Source organism: Drosophila rhopaloa, unplaced genomic scaffold (assembly GCF_018152115.1).
Source record: "Drosophila rhopaloa isolate 14029-0021.01 unplaced genomic scaffold, ASM1815211v1 contig_3, whole genome shotgun sequence".
NCBI lineage: Eukaryota > Metazoa > Arthropoda > Insecta > Diptera > Drosophilidae > Drosophila > Drosophila rhopaloa.
The window spans coordinates 23,475,206-23,492,851 of record NW_025335123.1 but is presented as its reverse complement, the minus strand read 5'-3'; the positions used below and the strand labels follow the sequence as shown (position 1 = coordinate 23,492,851).

The following is a 17,646-nucleotide window of genomic DNA, read 5'->3' as shown; positions in this document are numbered from 1 at the left end:
TTGTGATTTAAACAAGCACACTTTTTTACAGTTAGCTCCACGGAATCCGGGCACACTACATTGTTGTTGCTCGAGAAGGAAATTAAAATATTACAATAAATGGAGACGTACGACGCTCTTTTGGAGGCGGAATCTGAGGCTGATCAGGACGAGGCGAAGCGACAGGAGCACTTGCAGCTTATCCGGGAGCTGCAACAGCAGCTGGGAGTTCCCGTGGGAGTGGCGGCGGAGCGTCTGCAGCAGCTGATCGCGGAGGTGCGAGCGAGAGGCCACCACGACCTGTTGTACCTCTGGCAGCTGTGGCTCAGCGAGCTGATCCTGGCCAGAAGGATAATCCTAGTGAGGCCGCACCTGCTGGTGGACGAGCTGATGGCCGTCGGGCAGCAGGCGCCGCCTGCCGGAGCTCTTAATCTGCTACTGGCCCTGCTGAAAACGACGCCCAAGGAGAAGCTGAATGATTTCTGGCCTAAACTGAGCGCGTTCCCCCCGGCCAAAGAGGTGGACGCAGCCCTGATCCTCCTGCAGTGCCAGGAACTCGTGCTGGCCGAGCTGGACGAGTCGCCGGAGGAAGCCGGCCTCAGCCGGAACCTCGCCAACTCCCTAATCCACATGCATTTCGAGGGCCACTGGCCAGCCGCCAAGGAAGAGCAGATGGCCCTGATGCTGGCCCACAGCTTGCAGCTGGTCCAGAAGCTAGTGGCCAGGCAGCCGGACTTTGCGGCGGAACGGGTTCCCGAGCTGATGGGCCTGGTCCAGTGCTATCTGGCGTACGGAGGACCTGAAGGAAAAACGGCTCTCAAGCCCTGCAAGTTGCCACCAGCCCAGCAGTCCGCCGCTTACGGCAAAGAGCACGAGGAGACGGAGCAGCAGCCCACCCAGAAGTCCCGCTCCTGCGGGCGCAAGAACAAAGTGCGCAAAATGCGATCGCTGGCCAAGCAGCGGAACCAGGCGGTCAGTGAGCCCCTGGAGGCCAATCCCCGGGAGCGCCTGCTGCTGGTTGGCAACCAGGACTACGGCTGTCTGACTGGAGACTCGGTTGAGAACTGCCAGCCCTCCGATTCGGATCAGCCGTCCGGAAGCAAGCACCTCCGACAGCTGCAAGCCAAAGTGCGAATATCCGCCCTGCACTTGCTGGGATCCCTGACCAAGCAGCTGCTTCGCCGCTCGCTGTACGGCTACTGGCACGTCCTGTTCCCGGACGACGACTCTGGCGGCAGTCGCCACCTGCTGCTTGTCGGCCAGAGGGACACCAACTCGCGCTGCCGAGCCCTGGCCTTGCAGCTGGGCGCCCAGCTTCTGTACGGCTCCAAGGGATTCCTGAGCCAGGCATGCTCCCGCGGACCCAGTAACTTCACGCCTTTTGCCGTCAGCCTGGCCCGCTCCGTGCTCGCTGCCTATCGCACTTTGAGCGCCATCCTGGAGCGGGAGTATGCGCCGCCCGTGCTGACGCAGTGCCTCAAGTGTCTGGCCGTTTTGGTGCAGGCCACGCCATTCGACCAGCTGGAAATGGGCTTTGTCTACGAGTTTGTTGGCCATGTCAAGAAGCTGGCCAAGAGTGCAGATCCTCCGGTGGCCGTGTCCGCTCTCCTGGTCATGGAGATGCTAGTGGGCACGGCAAAGCTTACGCCCGAAATAGCCAGTTCGGTGGGACTCGCTCCTAGCCAGAGAAACCTTCAATTGGAGCCGAGCGCGGTCGATGACTTCCAAGAGCTGTGCGACTCTGATGCGGAGGTGGAACTTGAGGAGGATGAGGAGGGGGAGCAGCTGGCGCAACATAAAGTGGAGAATCCCACCCTCACAGTGTCGCCATCCATTCCGCGCAACTCTTGGCTGCTGAGGCAGGTCCTCCGGTACCTGGAGGGCCTGGGCACTCCGTCCATTGTCCGAGTAGAGTGCTTCCAGGTACTCCAGGCCATGGCCACGCACATTGGACTGCTTCGAGGCCACCAGGTGCGTCTGGCCAGAGTGATCTCCGCCGGACTGAAAGATCCCGCCGCCGATGTGAAGCTTTACGCCGCCCGCTGCCTGGACTCAGTGGGCTACCAGCTGGGTAGGCTGCTGCCTGAGCCAGCGGAACGGGAGCTGCAGATGTCCTTCTGGCTGTCCCTGCTGCCCGCCACCTATGGAGCCTACGATGCCGCCGGCCTTTCCCTGAAGTGCGCCCTCTGCGACGCCCTGTCCAACATGGGGGCCTTCAGCTTCGAGAGATTATCGGATGGCCAAAGGACCGCGCTGCTGGCCTTTCTGAGCGGCTGCGCCAGCGACGACCACGAGGAGCCGCTGGTCAGGGGAGCAGCTCTGCGGGCTATGGCCGTCTACGTGCTGCATCCCTCGCTGAAGGCGGATCTGGGATTTGTGGAGAACGCGGCGGAGCTGACCCTGCGCATCATAGGTGATCCTCAGCTAGTGGTGAGGATCAAGGCCGCCTGGGCGCTCGGAAACATTAGTGACGCCTTGGTGGCCGCCATACCCAACCAGACCGAGAAGGTATCCGCCGAGCTCCTGGGCCGCCTTATCCAGGCGGCCACCAAAAGCTGCAGCGACAACGACAAAGTCAGGGCCAATGCGGTGCGGGCTCTGGGGAATCTCCTGCGGATCCTGCAGCTCCAGCCCTCCGAGAACGGTGAGCAGATGCAGCTGGCCATGTCCAAGCTGCTGGACTGCGTGAGATCCTCGGGCAACGCCAAGGTCAAGTGGAACGCCTGCCACGCCATGGGAAATCTGGTAAGGCACAGGGCCTTCTTCGCCAGCAGCCACCTGGCTGGAATCCTGTTCCCCGCCCTCAGTCAACTGGCCGTGCAGCACGCCAACTTCAAGGTGCGCACCAATGCCGCCGGAGTGCTGTTGCAGGTGGAGCAGCGTCAGGATCTAGGCACCCACTTCCCGCTGGTGTGGCGTTCGCTCCTGGAGGCCCTGGAGCGCTCTAATGCGCTGGACAGCTTCGAGGAGTACAACCACCGGGATGCACTGCAGCAACAGCTTTGCCTGGCCATTGCCCACCTGCTGATGCTTGCCAGGGGCTCGGATCTGCCGGCGATGCGCGAGTCCCTCGAGGAGGATCGCCTGGAGGAGGTGCGGACCACATGGCGGCGCGTCGCATTCCGCATTGTTCCCGAGCAGTCGGCGCCGCTCTTCACCTGCAGTCCTTTGCTGGAGCAGCGCCTCCAGGCGGAGGTGACCACTCCGCAGCGGTGCGCCTTAGCCTTCATCACGAGCACACTCCGGCTTGATCCGTAGGATCACCCGATCACATATAATAAAGGCGTTCCAACTATAAATTTTGATATTTCTGCATTTTAGACACCAAACGCAACAACGTGGTTTCCAAATCTGCGCCAAACACCAGGCAAACATAAACATTAGAAGGTATCGAAATTTCAGTTTTCTGCGTTAAGCAGGGGCGTAGTCAGAATTTTTGTCAACGGGGTTTAAATCGCCATTTGGGGACGTTTGGCCCCCAAACCCCTGCTTTCGCTGACTACGCCCCTGTGTGCTGGAATACAAGTAACGGTTAAATTTAGTAAAATGGAAGCTGCGTTCTTATTGGTTGTCCAATCAGAATCGGTTGTGTGGCGGCCATCATGGAAAAAACAGCTGATCGCACATCACTTGTTTAGGACGCCGGCTACTTGCTATGCATTTATGTTCGCCTGGTACTTCAGAATGGGAAGTTGCCCAGTTTGCATGGGAAAAATTTGATTTGGCCGCTCCAATTTGACGAGCAATTTTAGATTTATCGGTTTGCAACCCTAGACGAGCATAAAAATTAGTGGATACCAAATATCAGTTTTCTGCGTTAACCAGCAAAGTTACAACAAAAAAACGCTTAAAAAATGTGTTTTAAATATATGTTTTTAATGGCCAAAATTAAGAAAAAAAGCTCGTTTTTTCAGTTTTTTAATCAAATCCCTTGTAAATAATGGCCATATTTTGGAATGTCATACCTCGTTGAATTCGTTACAAAATTTCCAATCGAATGGTATTCGCAGCTCAAAAATTTTATTTTGGGCCATATTTGGTAAAAAATATCAAAAATGCGAAAATCGGTCAAAAAATAAAATTTACTAAAACCTCCTGGAATCGATTGTGTAGGTTGTCAGCTACACAGAACAGTCATTCTTTTCGCTGTGCGCCTTATTTTGGCAAAGCTATAACAAAAAAACCATTAAAAAATGTGTGTTAAGCAGGGACGAAATAAATTCCTAAATATTTATGAAAAATAAGAAATGCCAATACATTTTTTTGGCATAAACGTTTAAGTTTATATATACAGAAAAGTCATAAATATGGGGTCTAACATGTTCTCCCGCAGGCCACTTCGGTCAGGATCAGAAATCAATACAATCAATATCAATTTTTATATAGTGTATTTTGTATACATGTGTGTATATATAATGTGGATTGCATTAATTTGATTTGTTTGCGGTCGCAACCCACCCATATCCCGATCCCCTTCAGCTTCGGGATGGATAAGGAGGGAGTCGCGACCGATGGATTTGGGTGGTGTGTAGGTATTTTCTAAAATTCCTTTCAAGTATTGGATGTTTACATATATTGTATGGTTAGCATATGATTTATATGGTTGGCTGGCGTTAAAGAGACTATAAAAGAGATGCGTTCGAGTGGTTGGTTGTGGTTGGATTTAAATTAAAATGTCAAACTAAAAGAGTTAATAAAAAAAACAATCATAAAATAGTCAAGCGTGCGCCGAAGAAGCCAGCGTGTAGAAAGAGTGGCCGCCGGCGCCGGATTTTTTTAGTATTCTTTTTTGTTTTGTTGTAATAACCTTAAGTCTAAGCTGCCCCCAGAAGCCCCGTGTCTATGTCTCGTGTTCCCCTCCTGCGCCTCCTCCCTGGCCGCACCCGTCCGCCGGCGCAGTGGCCTGCTGCTCTCCAGCCTGCAGTTCCCGGTCGTCCATCACGTTCTGGCTAAGGTGCGGCGGCATCTCTCGCACCTGGCGCTTTACCTCCACAACGCCACCCAATCCGGGCTCGTCCACGAATCTCAGCATGCGCTTGCCTCCGCGTACCTTTTCGTTCATCAACTGTAGGTCCTGTGGAAAAAACAAAAGGATTAAGGCTATTAGGACTCTGAACTAATAGTTGTTATAAATAATATTTACCTTGGCGGGGCTGTGGTAGAATCGGTAGACCATCTGGTTGGGCGACTGCTGGATCTCGTTCTTGGGCATCTGGGACACGAAGAGCGAGTGGTTCTGGGTGACTTTCTTGGGCTGGGCGGCCCGCTCCTTGGGGTGCGGGGAGAGCAGTAGGTCCGAGGTCCGGCCACTCACGTCCGGCGTAACGTTCAGGTAGTCGATGGCAAACTGCCGGATCATCGGCACATACTTGTTGTTGTAGAAGTGGATGATGTCCTTCACCTTTGGCTGGCCGTCGTCGTTCATCCCGATGAACACCTCGCGGTAGACGCTATTCACCGCCTGCGGCTGGTTGCGGTACGCCCGCATAATGTCACTGAACTTGGGGTCCTCCATTCGCTTTACCTGAGAGGGAGAATGATATTAGACAATTTGAATATATTACAATACCATGCTCCCATTATGTAAGCCAGCGAATCAGACAGAGACAAAAACTGTGCTACTCACTCTAATGTAGATATATATTGCACACATGATATTTTGATCGAGGTGGCGGTCCTTCATCAAGTCCGTCTCGTGGGTGATCGAGTGCTCGAAGATATGCCAGATGCACTCGGGCGTCCTTTCGCAGAGGCCCAACTCCGAGCACAGCTTCTGGATACGCAGCCAGCCGAGGAGATACACCTTGCGCAGGAAGATTTGCAGGACGCCGGCGGAGCGATCGCGGTTTACCTCAAACGACGTGGGCAGCGGTGGCGGGGCGGAGGCGATCATGTCCCAGACGGGCGAGTCCCGCGCCCACGCCAGCCGCTCATTACAAGTCTCCTCAATGGAGTTGAGGTGCTTGATCAGCGACCGGTTCAGACAGCCCTCGTGCGAGCCGTGTCGCACCACTATCTCAATGATCTTCTGGAACTCGAACGGACTAATACTGAAACAGTCGAGCACCCACGGAAACTTGAGCTCCGTCTTGTAGGCCTCTAGCACCAGCTCCACGCAACAGGCTATCAGCGTGATGTTGAAGATGTTCTGCACCAGCAGTCGCTTGAGATCGATGTCGGGCTTCTTCTGGATTTCCGCCTGCAGGATCTGGTCGAGCAAGTAGAAGTAGAAGGACTTGGCCAGGCGGAAGCGGCTCTTCGCCTCCGTAGACGGATATTTGGCGAGGAATTTCTGCTTAGTCTCCTCGATGATGTTAAGCAGCTTGGCGATGACCTCCTCTCCAGCTTGCCTAAAGATGAGAGAGGGTGACATTGATTAAAAAGGTGCGCTATGGTATTAAAGTTAGAATTTCTGGTTGCTGCATCAGTTAAAAATCTCTACTTGAACTTGAATTCATTTTACAGCCACAATCTAAGTATTCGTTAAAATTCCTCTTATTCACATAAATCTACATTAAAGAATTTGTACACATTCGTACAATATTAAAATGAAAGGTAGTTTGCTCAGATTCGTTTGAAAAGACATTTCTTACTCAAGATTCACGAAAATTGTACTTGTTCTTGCAACCTGTGCATTGTAAATAAATATTTAAATTAAACTTTGTTTACACCTTCGCCCATGGCTTGCTTATACAACAAACACAAGGTTTCTATAATGCCCAGAGACTCGCGACTCGCTTACTTGACGAAGTCCGTGGGCTCAGTGAGGCGCCCGAAGGCGATCAGGTGCTTAACGTTGTTGGTGGCGTTGCGGACGGGCTCAAATTTGTCGCCGGCCATCGCCGGCTGGGCGGGCAGGTCCTGCTTGCGAGTAAGCGGGGTGACTGGCGGACGTAGGGCCTGGTCGTTGAGGCCAGTATGGTCCCCCGCATCGTAGGCACTCAGGATGCGCTCGTCGAACTCGCCCACACTTAGGACATACTGCTCGTAGCTGATGTTGAGCGACTTGAGGTTCCGCTCGAAGTTCTCGTTGGTCAGCAGGTTTAGCATGGTGTCCTTGTTGCCGTAGATGGTCTGTTTGGGATGGAAACATGGTTATTATAAGCCATTTAGGTGCTCAAAGACCGCTCATTCATCGCACCCACCATTGTCTGAAAGAAGCTCGTCATGATCTCGCGGAAGGTGGTGGCCTTCATGGCCTTGGCCTCCTCGGTCATGTCGCAGAAGTAGCCGAGGATGCAGTGCTGCTTATGGCGGAAGTCCAGCTCCGTCCAGTTGCTCGGCAGGCCCTCGAACTTGGGGTTAATGAGATCGGTGCGCTTTTCGGCCAGCACGTTGTTGTATATTAGATCGATGCAGCAAATCATCAGGTTGAAGGAGGTGACCAGGTCCACGGTGTTGCTGGGCTTCTGGTTCTTGGCGCAGAGAAACAGGCGCCAGCATATGTCGTCCAACTTGATGTAGGAGCACTTGCCGTGGGCGTGATTGCCATGCAGGGAGCTGTTTCGGAGAGGGGACTTTAGAATAACGGGGATTAGGGCTCCCAGGATGCCATACGCACGTGTACTTGGAGTGCTTCTTCTCGTTGGGCGGACACGAGAAGATCTTGTCGAAAATGGTGCGGAAACGCTTGTACAGGGTGAATGTGATGCTGAACTTGCGGTCCAGGACCTCGATCTCGTTGATGAACTCTTGAGGCAGGTTGGCCATGTCGCACCACAGCTTGATCTTGGTCTTAAAGTCGTAGATGCTGGTGAAAGAGAGGTATGACTAGTTAGGGCAGGAAACTACAGGACGCAAACGGAAACCCACCTCATCTGGCAGCAGCGCAGCAAATTGTTCAAGGACACACAGTTGCCCCTGACCACCGCATCCTGGCCAATGACTGTGGGCGTGCTGGACCTTCGGCAAGCGGCGTACAATGCGCAGCACAGCCAGTGGATGGACTCGCCCTGCCGAAAAGGGAACGGTTAGTTTAAGTTCATGCTCGTTCTGTTCCCACTGCAACTCACCTCCAGGGAGCACCGCTGGGAAACCTGGTGGTACATTTGGTAGCCCTGCAGCTCAGTCTGCCGGTCCATGTTTAGCTCCCGGCACAGATTCGTGTACTTGGCCTTGGTCATCTCTTGGATTTGGTCGTCGCTGGTCGCCATCGATCCGCTGACCACCTCGGCGCCCAGCTCCTGCGGCTCGGGCTCGCTCATCCTGCCGATGCGGATGTTGCTGTGGCTGTCGTTCTGCGGGTGCGAATGCGAATGTTTTTCCGGCTGACTTTTCCGCCGCGGCCGCTGCTTCCGTCAGCAGCCTGGAATAGAGAGGCGGAGAGAAGGCAAGCAGGGTTGGAACACCGCAACTGGGGCTGCTGGTTGTGCGGACTTTTCGCTGGCTTTTCCTAGTGGCTGCCGGTGTGATCTGCTCTTGCCACTTCGCTCCTCACGGACATGTAACTTTTTAGCGCCGCACTGAAAACTTTTATTCCATTTCTCGCCATAGAAAAAGGCGGGAAAGCAGCGAGGGTTGCCAGTCGGGCGCGACAGCGGGAGATTTTCCCGCGGAGTTGTGATTTTTTGGGGACTTTTGAGGCACCTTTCACTTTCACTGCACAGGCTCGCACTCAGCCATTGATGGTAAACACTTTTCACGGCCCGATTTTCGCGGCAATGACTCGGCAATGTCAGTTTTCCCTCGACGTGCTCCTATTTTGATTGATGGTCTGGCAACACAGGAGCACCACCCAGCTGAGGCCCAGTGCTGGTTAACGCCGGCAGAAAGTTATCGGTCATCGGCCATCGGTAGTTGCCAATTTAAATATTTTCAAAACTTAAAGACTAGCAAAATGCAAACACATTTGTTGCAAAACTGCTTTTATTAAACCTATTTCACTCACAAATTTGGTCAGTTTACCCTTGCCGACACTCACACATCAATCACATCTTGTCTACGGCAGAGATAGGCTCCTGGAGCGCCAGGCCAGCTGCTGGAAGACCTCATGTCGCCAGGCGAAGGCTGCCGTTAATCCCGCCGCCGTGGATAGCTCATCGATCCCCTGCGAGTCCGTGGTGAGGCTGGAGGCAAGGGAGGGATCGGGAGTCACTGCATCCGCCGCCGCCGCTGTCTGCGCCACGGCGTCCATTGAGGCAATGCTGTGGCCACCATCCGATCCACTGGAGCCCTTGCCATTGCACCTGTCCCTACCCTTCAACTTCTCCACCTGCACCTTCTTGGCAACGGACACCATCTCCTGCTGCTCCTTCAGCATTTGGGACTTCTCTCTGGCGATCCTACTTGAGATCATCGAGCGGGAGGAGCTGCCCACGCAGGTGGCCTTGTCGTGGACCACCTTTCTCGGCTCCTCCTCCGTCTGCAGAGCCTTGTGGTGTACTCGGATGGGATGCACAGTCCGGTTCTCCGGCTCCGCCCCACTGACATTCATCCGGGCAGGCACTCTTCGGGGGGCCAGGCCGCCGTCGATGCCAGGACGCTGCCAGATGAGCTCTAGCTTGGCGAAGGCCCTCTCCTCTGGCGGAGGCCATACCGGGCGCATGTTCATGAGCTTGGGCCGACGGCCGAGAGAGGCGTGGGGCGAAAGGTGCCGGGGCCACAGGCTGCGGTGGTAGGTGAGACACCTGGTCATCGGCCGACCGGTTTGCGGATGCACTTCTACGATGGTGACGCGCAGAAAGGCTTCCGGGCAGTGCAGGCGTGTCTCGCTGATCGAGGAGGCGCTGACGGAGCTCCGTTTCCGCCGGCGCCACACCTGCATCTCCCGATGCTCCTCCAACCAGCCTCTCCAGCCGCCGGGTTCCACGTAGGTAATCAGCCGCTGGAAGTTCGGACGCGGTACTCCCACACCGCAGAGCACATTAATGGACTCGGAGCTGTACATCTTGGGAATTTTTTGAATCTCAAATGATCTACCCTTTTTTTTTGCTTTTGTTTAACTGCGTTGAAGCGAAACGCTCTGATTGTTAGTTTAAATATTTCCTTTTGATCGTTCCGATCAGACCATCACAGCATGTACATATGTACATATTTATTTTTGCTGGTCTATATAGAGTCGCCTTCCAAAACATTTTAGAATAAATTCCAGCATTTAAAAGAACTTCTTGATGCAAAACCCCATGAGCAAATACTGAATTTAAAACTAAAGGGAAGTGCAATCAACTTCCTTAGTATGTTGTTAACCTATGACTAATTCCATAATATATTTGGGCAAACAAAAAAATAATATTCAATAAAATATAGGAGGAGGCAGTGGGGATAGTCTAGCAATGAAGCCTCCTTCGGAAGTTGCACAGTTTCTTGGTGAAACTATTCTCTTTTGGTTAGTGGAATCCGGATGTTTCTCTCCAGGATTTTATAGTTCCCAGATCCCAGGTCACTCCCGCCAATCTCCGATGACTTGGGAGGAGGGCACCAGTTCGAAGCGGGCGTTGACCAGATGCGGAGGCACACCGAATCTGGGGCGAATTTGGGGAATGAGTGACCACTCCAACTCCACTCGCTTTCACTTGGGCTTACCTGGGGCGGAAGAAGGGAGCTGGTTGGCCAGGCGCCTTGGGAATGGACGGGGGAGCTGCAGCCGCCGTGGCTTTGGGCCTGACTTCCGGCTTCACCAGGTGCCGGACTGGAGCAGTGCCCGCGTCCACGCTGTCCAGGGTGTTCCTCACCACGAATTGCTGCCTGGGCTGCGACTGGGATTGGGACCTGGCCCGAACCCCTGGCATGGACATGAAGCGGAAGAGGCGAGGAGTGGCGTCGTCATCTGGCCCGTCGGCGGTGGCCATGTCATCTCCTCCGGCGTCACCAGCTGCTGCAGCACCAGCTCCACCGGCGGGTGGTGTGAACACCGCTGCCAGACGGACGGGCACAAATGCTGGGAGCCTGACAGTGATGGGCGTCCCAGAAGGCAGCTGGGGAATGGAGGGAGCAGGCATTGGGATGGAGATGGGTATGGGAATGGGGCGGGGCGGAGGAGGTGGCGGTGGAGCCGGTGGCCTTCGGGTGGTGGTCTCTGCCGGCGGGGCAGTCGTTGTGGCGGCCGTCTCCTGCTCCTGCTCCACCTCCTTCCAGGCCTCCAGCAGTGTCAGCAGCTCATCCTTGCTCATGTGACCGAGGCCAACGGGGTTGTAGGCCCAATCACCCACTCCGAATCCGCCGCCCACGCTATTCCAGCCCAGCGGCGGCAGATGCTCCAGGGGATCGTCGTACAGGGATCTCTGTGGACGATCGAGGAGGAGCTGCTGGGCAGATAGCCCAGCGCACAGGATCTGGAGCAGGAAACCCAAGAGCGTCGCACGAACTGACCCGAAACCGACCATAACTGACTTTGGATTGAGGAGCCCCTGGGCGGAGCAGTCTCTTTTATATCTTATTTATCTCCCACCTCCTCCAAAACGGAAAAAGGAAGGAGTTCAAATCAAGTAAAACGGAAGCGCACGCATTTGTCGGCTTGTGAAGCAATGCACAGAGAAAAAAAGGGTTAGGAACAATCCTAATCCAAGATGCGACTGCATGCTTAAGTTTAGCAAAACGAAAACGAGAATATTTGCAATTTTATGAAATTAAGTAAGGTTTCATGTTGCGTTTTAATGCCATTATCATTAGCATTATTAGCATTTTCATTATCTTTTAGTACTGTTTAAAAATATTTTCATTTGATTTGAAAATAATACATATTAAAAACACATATTATTTTTTGCTGTGCCCAAACGTACACGCACCTCCAAGTACAAGTACCACAGGTAATTTAATTGCCTGGCCTGAAAGTCCCTGCTGGCAGTCCGGTTTCGCACTCGAACCACTTTTCCTTTCGGGCCAAAACTGGGATGTGGACGTGGAAAACTATGGATGCCCACTGCGGGCGAAACCTGTTGGGCAGACTTTTGGGCGGGCCGCTGTCGAGGAAACATCTAAGCTATGCGTTCGGTTCGGGCGCACTTCCTCCATCCGCGCCGGGTATTTGGAGCGGGTTGCATAACCGCCTTGTGCAGACGAATTCCGAATTAGAGCGGGATGCCAAGCATTCCGATTTATGTTGGTTAATAACTCAAATAGCAAACAGGAATGGACACTGGACAGCATCGCAGTTTTTTTTAATGAGTTCAATGGTACCTCGGACTATTTAGGACTACTGTTTTGAACAAGTGTCAAGAAAATCGATCAAAATTTACAAACACAGATTTAAACTTAGATTTGTTAGGAATTAAGCCACAATCATTTTGAGGTAAGCTACTTTTAAGTCGGATGTCTGTGAGAAAATTGATGGGCTTAGAGTGCCGTTTTTTTGACACTTTTTTGCAAGCCAATTTTTTGAAAATGACGAAAAACTGACCCAAAAATAAAAAGTAAAGTGAAAATGCAGATTTTTAGAGCATTAAAACACAATCATTTTGAGGTATGCCACTCTGAAATCGGATATCTGTAATAAAAGTTATGGACTTAGGAGTGCAGGTTTTAGGTCACTTTTCTGCAAACCCATTTTTTTAAAATTTGGAAAGGGGTTTTATCATTGAAAATTACGAAAAATCGAACCAAAAAACAAAACAAGTTAAGAACACAGATTTTTAGAAAATTAAACCACGATCATTTAGCATTTTAAAGTCGGATATCTGTACGAAATGTTATCTGCTTAGAAATTCCAGGTTTTTGGACATTTTTATGCGAATTATGTGAATTAATTTATAATATATAACATACCTTGAGAGGTCCTTGATCCTACATCCTGGTGAACAATGCAAGTCATAAACACACACTCATCCTGGTGAACGATCCATGTCATATGGTATAACCATTGATCATCTGGAACCTCTCAAGAAACACACACTTACACTTTTGGTCATCCGATTAAACTGATTATGGGCTGCCAACAACCAGTAGGTCGTAATTTTTTGGCTAGAACTGATTGGGAATTATAAATACCGAGGGCGAGAAAAAATTAGCAAAGACGATGACTAGGCTACAATTAGCCACGTCATATTAACATAACACTAGTTCACATTAACATTACTTTAACATTACATTAACATTACTTTAACATTACATTAACATTACATTAACTTTACTTTAACATTACTTTAACATTACTTTAACATTACTTTAACATTGCTTTAACATTACTTTAACATTACTTTAACTTTACTTTAACATTACTTTAACATTACTTTAACATTACTTTAACATTACAGTAACATTACTTTAACATTGCATTAGCATTATATTAACATTAACATTACATTAACATTACATTAACATTACATTAACATTACATTAACATTACATTAACATTACATTAACATTACATTAACATTACATTAACATTACATTAACATTACATTAACATTACATTAACATTACATTAACATTACATTAACATTACATTAACATTACATTAACATTACATTAACATTACATTAACATTACATTAACATTACATTAACATTACATTAACATTACATTAACATTACATTAACATTACATTAACATTACATTAACATTACATTAACATTACATTAACATTACATTAACATTACATTAACATTACATTAACATTACATTAACATTACATTAACATTACATTAACATTACATTAACATTACATTAACATTACATTAACATTACATTAACATTACATTAACATTACATTAACATTACATTAACATTACATTAACATTACATTAACATTACATTAACATTGCATTAACATTACTTTAACATTACATTAACATTACATGAGAAAATTTATGGGCTTAGGAGTGCCGTTTTTTTGACACTTTTCTGCAAGCCCATTTTTCGAAAATTTGGAAAGGGGTAACATCATTAAAAATGACGCAAAACCGACCCAAAAATAAAAAGTAAAGTGGAAATGCAGATTTTTTGAGCATTAAAACCCAATCATTTTGAGGTATGCCACTCTGAAATTGGATCTCTGTAAGAAAAGTTATGGACTTAGAAGTGCGGTTTTTTGGCCCTTTTTTGCAAAACCATTTTTCGTAAATTAAAAAATGACGAACAAGAAAGGAAAGCTAACTTCGGGCGGAGCCGAAGTTGAAATACCCTTGCAGAATATTCTGCAAATTATATTCTCCAAAATTATTCATATGATGCATTCTTAATACTCATAAAAAATCCGAACTTTCTAACTTTACAAACACCAAAGTTATGGCATTTCCGATCAATCAGTTATATGGCAGCTATAGGATATAGTCGGCCGATCCTTATGAAATTTGGTAGGTCGGATTGATTGGCCATATATAAAACCCATAGAAAATCCCAACTTTCTAACTTTACAAACACCAAAGTTATGGCATTTCCGATCAATCAGTTATATGGCAGCTATAGGATATAGTCGGCCGATCCTTATGAAATTTGGTAGGTCGGATTGATTGGCCATATATAAAACCCATAGAAAATCCCAACTTTCTAACTTTACAAACACCAAAGTTATGGCATTTCCGATCAATCAGTTATATGGCAGCTATAGGATATAGTCGGCCGATCCTTATGAAATTTGGTAGGTCGGATTGATTGGCTAAATATAAAACCCATAGAAAATCCCAACTTCCTAACTTTACAAACACGAAAGTTATGGCATTTCCGATCAATCAGTTATATGGCAGCTATAGGATATAGTCGGCCGATCCCGGCCGTTCCGACTTATATACTGCGTGCAAAGGAAAGAAGGGTGTGTGCAAAGTTTCAATCCGATAGCTTTAAAACTGAGAGACTAGTTTGCGTAGAAACAGACAGACGGACAGACGGACAGACGGACATGGCTATATCAACTCAGGAGGTGATCCTGATCAAGAATATATATACTTTATAGGGTCGGAGATGTCTCCTTCACTGCGTTGCACACTTTTGACCAAAATTATAATACCCTCTGCAAGGGTATAAAAATCGACCCAAAAATAAAAAGTAAAGTGAAAATGCAGATTTTTTGAGCATTAAAACCCAATCATTTTGAGGTATGCCACTCTGAAATCGGATATCTGTAAGAAAAGTTATGGACTTAGGAGTGCAGGTTTTATGCATAAAATGTCTGATCAACCACGCATCAATTTTAAAAATGAAATTGTGAATGCAGATTATGAGATAATTAGGCCACAAAATCTAAGGGATTTAAATTGGTAATGTTATTAATATATTTCCTGAACGTTTTTAAAATTCATAATAACGAACCATTTTGTGACATCGATAGTATCGCATAATCATCGACTTTTTCGCGGCTCTACCAATTAGGGTGACCGTTAGTGGTATATTAAATTCTGTTGGTATATTTCCGCGGTCACACCGGTGACGTGGTTTGGTTACAACAAACGAATCGCATCCCAGAAACCCACAATCCGCCCGTTGCAACTTAGTTTTCACCGCCAGCGATGTCCCATCATACGTGCATACATTGGCTAATTTGAGACAGAGACTATTCGGCAATCCAGGGAATCGGAGGAGAAGGCACAGAAGGCACTGTTCGATCAGCTGAGTTGTGAAATCGAGAGGACGGGAGATTGGGACTGGGACGCTCCGACTCAAACTTCACCCATTGGACTGGACTGGTTTGGTTTGGATCGGATCGGATGGAAATAGGGCCACATCAGAAATAAGTAGCTACTTAGCCAACGAGAGAAGGCGGCCGCAAAGAGCAGCCGTGGCCAAAGCAACTGAGACCCAATCCCACGGATAATCGTAACCAGGATCAACCGGAGCCATGGCGTTGCTGACCATGATAGCCAGGGTCATCGATGGCCTCCCTCTGGTGGGGACCATGCAGGATGACGAGCAGGTAGCCAACGTCACTTTCTAACCCGTTCCGCTCCCGCAACTGAGGCACTTTCACTTCCAGAGCGGACGCAGCATACTGGACTACCAAAACCAGGCCAAGATGCTTTTCCGCAAGCTGGGCACCCACTCACCAGCACGAAGCAGCATCGAGACAGGACCCTACCTATTCCAGTGAGTAGCCGGTGATCCCGGGAACAGGATGGCATCTTCATATTCACGTATATGGATTCTCATAGACAAATTGTTCCATTGTTCAACAATCCTTAGTAAAAGATATTCAATTATGTCGCTAATCAGTAAAGATGATTGGTGATGAAATTTAAAACACATTAACGTAATTTATAAGCAATGTGTCATCTTTCCCCGCAGCTACCTAATCGAGAACGACGTCTGCTACCTGGTGATGGTGGACAAGATGTACTCGAAGCGACTGGCCTTCAATTACCTGGAGGACCTGGCCCAGGAGTTCCATGCCAACTACGGCAGGCGGGTCAATTCGGTGACGCGGCCATACGCATTCATCGAGTTCGACGTGTACATACAGAAGGCCAAAAAGCAGTTGACCGACCGCAGGCGCAACATCAGCAGCATCAACACACAGCTGCAGGATGTGCAGCGGATCATGGTGCAAAACATTGACGACGTGCTCCAACGTGGCACAGTACTGGCGGGTAACTATCAGATAAGATACCAGACCCACTCCGAAACTGTCTAAGCTCAGAAAGATTTCATAGTTTTGGGCTATGTAGGTCTGGGATAATGCATCATAAGATCCAGTGGATCTGTGATACCCTTTATAGCTCCACTGCTTGATTTTCCGTAACTTTCATAGTTTTCATTTATGAGAGTCTAGGACTAAGCAATAATATTTGAATATTTTTCCCTTTCAGAACTCGACAGCAAGACCCAGAACCTGTCGATGATGTCGCAGAAGTACAAGAAAGACGCCAAGCTGCTTAACCGCAAGTCCATGTACGCGAAGGCTGCCGCCGTGGGCATCATATTCCTAGTGTTCATCCTGTACTTCTGGGTTCTGTAATATTCGCTAGCGGATTCAGCCCAGTCGTGTGTTTTGACCCTTGGTCACTTGGAGGAGCGGTGCGTTCTCTGCCGCATGTCGAGCGTCAAAGACGCACGGCCGAAAGACATTTAGATTACGCGTACACCTGACACCTGTACCCCAGAATGCACACACACACGCACTTCCCATATATGATTCATAATCAGGCAAAAAAACGTATGAGGCTTGTTTAACTTTACTTTGCAACTTACCTTTGCCTTCTGTACGTTCTTATATTCCATTAACTATTAACTCTCGTTCCTTCGCCCATTTCATTTCGCTTAACGCTCCCTTCTCTTGCGCAGGTTTTCTGCATATTTGATTACCATTCGACGATGACCTTTGAGCCACGACGGGCGATGCCGACCCAAATCATTAAATTATAAACACCAAGCCGGTCTGATCCGTGTGTGTGTGTGTGAATATATAAATGTCTAGATTGTAGATGGAATCGCTGCGCCGGTAGAAACATAGCATAGCGAATTCGGCCGGGGTTATTGATATAAACTGAAAAAAAAACAGAGCAAGGAAAACGAAAAGAAAGGAAACGGTAACAGTTTTAGGCAATTTATATGTATAAAATTAAGGCAAATAAATCAATTTACATTGTTTAATAAAAAGACAAAAGTGTGAGCTCTATTTATGCTATAATACCCAAAACCCGAAAGATTAAAGATTGAAAGCAACAACTCTTTTTTGGTTTAGATTTAATCGTTAATTTTCCTTTATATATAATTCGTTTCACTGGAGTGTGATGTGATACATTCGCCTATATAGTTTATATTCACTTGCAAGCCTTCGGTTTTCGATTCTTCCCAATGAGATTC

General features: G+C 48.7%; 5 protein-coding genes across 5 annotated transcripts; 2 read left to right on the top strand and 3 right to left on the bottom strand.

The window, feature by feature from the left end:
• The first annotated feature begins 21 nt into the window (after window positions 1–21).
• LOC108049710 (HEAT repeat-containing protein 6) lies at window positions 22–3,278 on the top strand. The gene has a single exon (XM_017130996.2). It carries the CDS (start codon window positions 100–102, stop codon window positions 3,235–3,237), a length of 3,138 nt encoding a protein of 1,045 aa, XP_016986485.1. The 5' UTR covers window positions 22–99; the 3' UTR covers window positions 3,238–3,278.
• A 1,072-nt stretch (window positions 3,279–4,350) lies between these two features.
• Window positions 4,351–8,702, bottom strand: LOC108049711 (retinoblastoma family protein). The gene is made up of 8 exons (XM_017130997.2): window positions 7,992–8,702; window positions 7,792–7,931; window positions 7,541–7,729; window positions 7,125–7,479; window positions 6,722–7,053; window positions 5,606–6,329; window positions 5,123–5,503; window positions 4,351–5,053 (listed from the first exon to the last, which is right to left on the bottom strand). Exons 1-8 carry the CDS (start codon window positions 8,181–8,183, stop codon window positions 4,820–4,822), a joined length of 2,547 nt encoding a protein of 848 aa, XP_016986486.1. The 5' UTR covers window positions 8,184–8,702; the 3' UTR covers window positions 4,351–4,819.
• Window positions 8,703–8,826: 124 nt separating this feature from the next.
• On the bottom strand, window positions 8,827–10,222 carry LOC108049713. The gene has a single exon (XM_017130998.2). It carries the CDS (start codon window positions 9,863–9,865, stop codon window positions 8,918–8,920), a length of 948 nt encoding a protein of 315 aa, XP_016986487.1. The 5' UTR covers window positions 9,866–10,222; the 3' UTR covers window positions 8,827–8,917.
• Window positions 10,223–10,357: 135 nt separating this feature from the next.
• On the bottom strand, window positions 10,358–11,300 carry LOC108049663 (WAS/WASL-interacting protein family member 3). Its single transcript, XM_017130913.1, has 2 exons — window positions 10,501–11,300; window positions 10,358–10,439 (listed from the first exon to the last, which is right to left on the bottom strand). Exons 1-2 carry the CDS (start codon window positions 11,298–11,300, stop codon window positions 10,358–10,360), a joined length of 882 nt encoding a protein of 293 aa, XP_016986402.1.
• A 3,958-nt stretch (window positions 11,301–15,258) lies between these two features.
• LOC108049690 (vesicle-trafficking protein SEC22b) lies at window positions 15,259–17,458 on the top strand. The gene is made up of 4 exons (XM_017130958.1): window positions 15,259–15,760; window positions 15,821–15,930; window positions 16,129–16,430; window positions 16,650–17,458. The coding sequence occupies exons 1-4, from the start codon at window positions 15,686–15,688 to the stop codon at window positions 16,796–16,798; spliced, it is 636 nt and encodes a 211-aa protein (XP_016986447.1). The 5' UTR covers window positions 15,259–15,685; the 3' UTR covers window positions 16,799–17,458.
• The last annotated feature ends 188 nt before the right edge of the window (window positions 17,459–17,646 follow it).

Bases quoted from the DNA above. Each gene is read 5' to 3' on its own strand.
- LOC108049710 (XM_017130996.2), top strand. From the start codon at position 100: ATGGAGACGTACGACGCTCTTTTGGAGGCGGAATCTGAGGCTGATCAG.
- LOC108049711 (XM_017130997.2), bottom strand. From the start codon at position 8,183: ATGAGCGAGCCCGAGCCGCAGGAGCTGGGCGCCGAGGTGGTCAGCGGA. The intron at 7,932-7,991 runs GTGAGTTGCAGT...CCTTTTCGGCAG, and splicing joins CCCAGCGGTGCTCCCTGGAG to GGCGAGTCCATCCACTGGCT. The intron at 7,480-7,540 runs GTGCGTATGGCA...TCTCCGAAACAG, and splicing joins AAGAAGCACTCCAAGTACAC to CTCCCTGCATGGCAATCACG.
- LOC108049713 (XM_017130998.2), bottom strand. From the start codon at position 9,865: ATGTACAGCTCCGAGTCCATTAATGTGCTCTGCGGTGTGGGAGTACCG.
- LOC108049663 (XM_017130913.1), bottom strand. From the start codon at position 11,300: ATGGTCGGTTTCGGGTCAGTTCGTGCGACGCTCTTGGGTTTCCTGCTC. The intron at 10,440-10,500 runs GTAAGCCCAAGT...AATTCGCCCCAG, and splicing joins GCTCCCTTCTTCCGCCCCAG to ATTCGGTGTGCCTCCGCATC.
- LOC108049690 (XM_017130958.1), top strand. From the start codon at position 15,686: ATGGCGTTGCTGACCATGATAGCCAGGGTCATCGATGGCCTCCCTCTG. The intron at 15,761-15,820 runs GTAGCCAACGTC...TTTCACTTCCAG, and splicing joins CCATGCAGGATGACGAGCAG to AGCGGACGCAGCATACTGGA. The intron at 16,431-16,649 runs GTAACTATCAGA...TTTCCCTTTCAG, and splicing joins ACGTGGCACAGTACTGGCGG to AACTCGACAGCAAGACCCAG.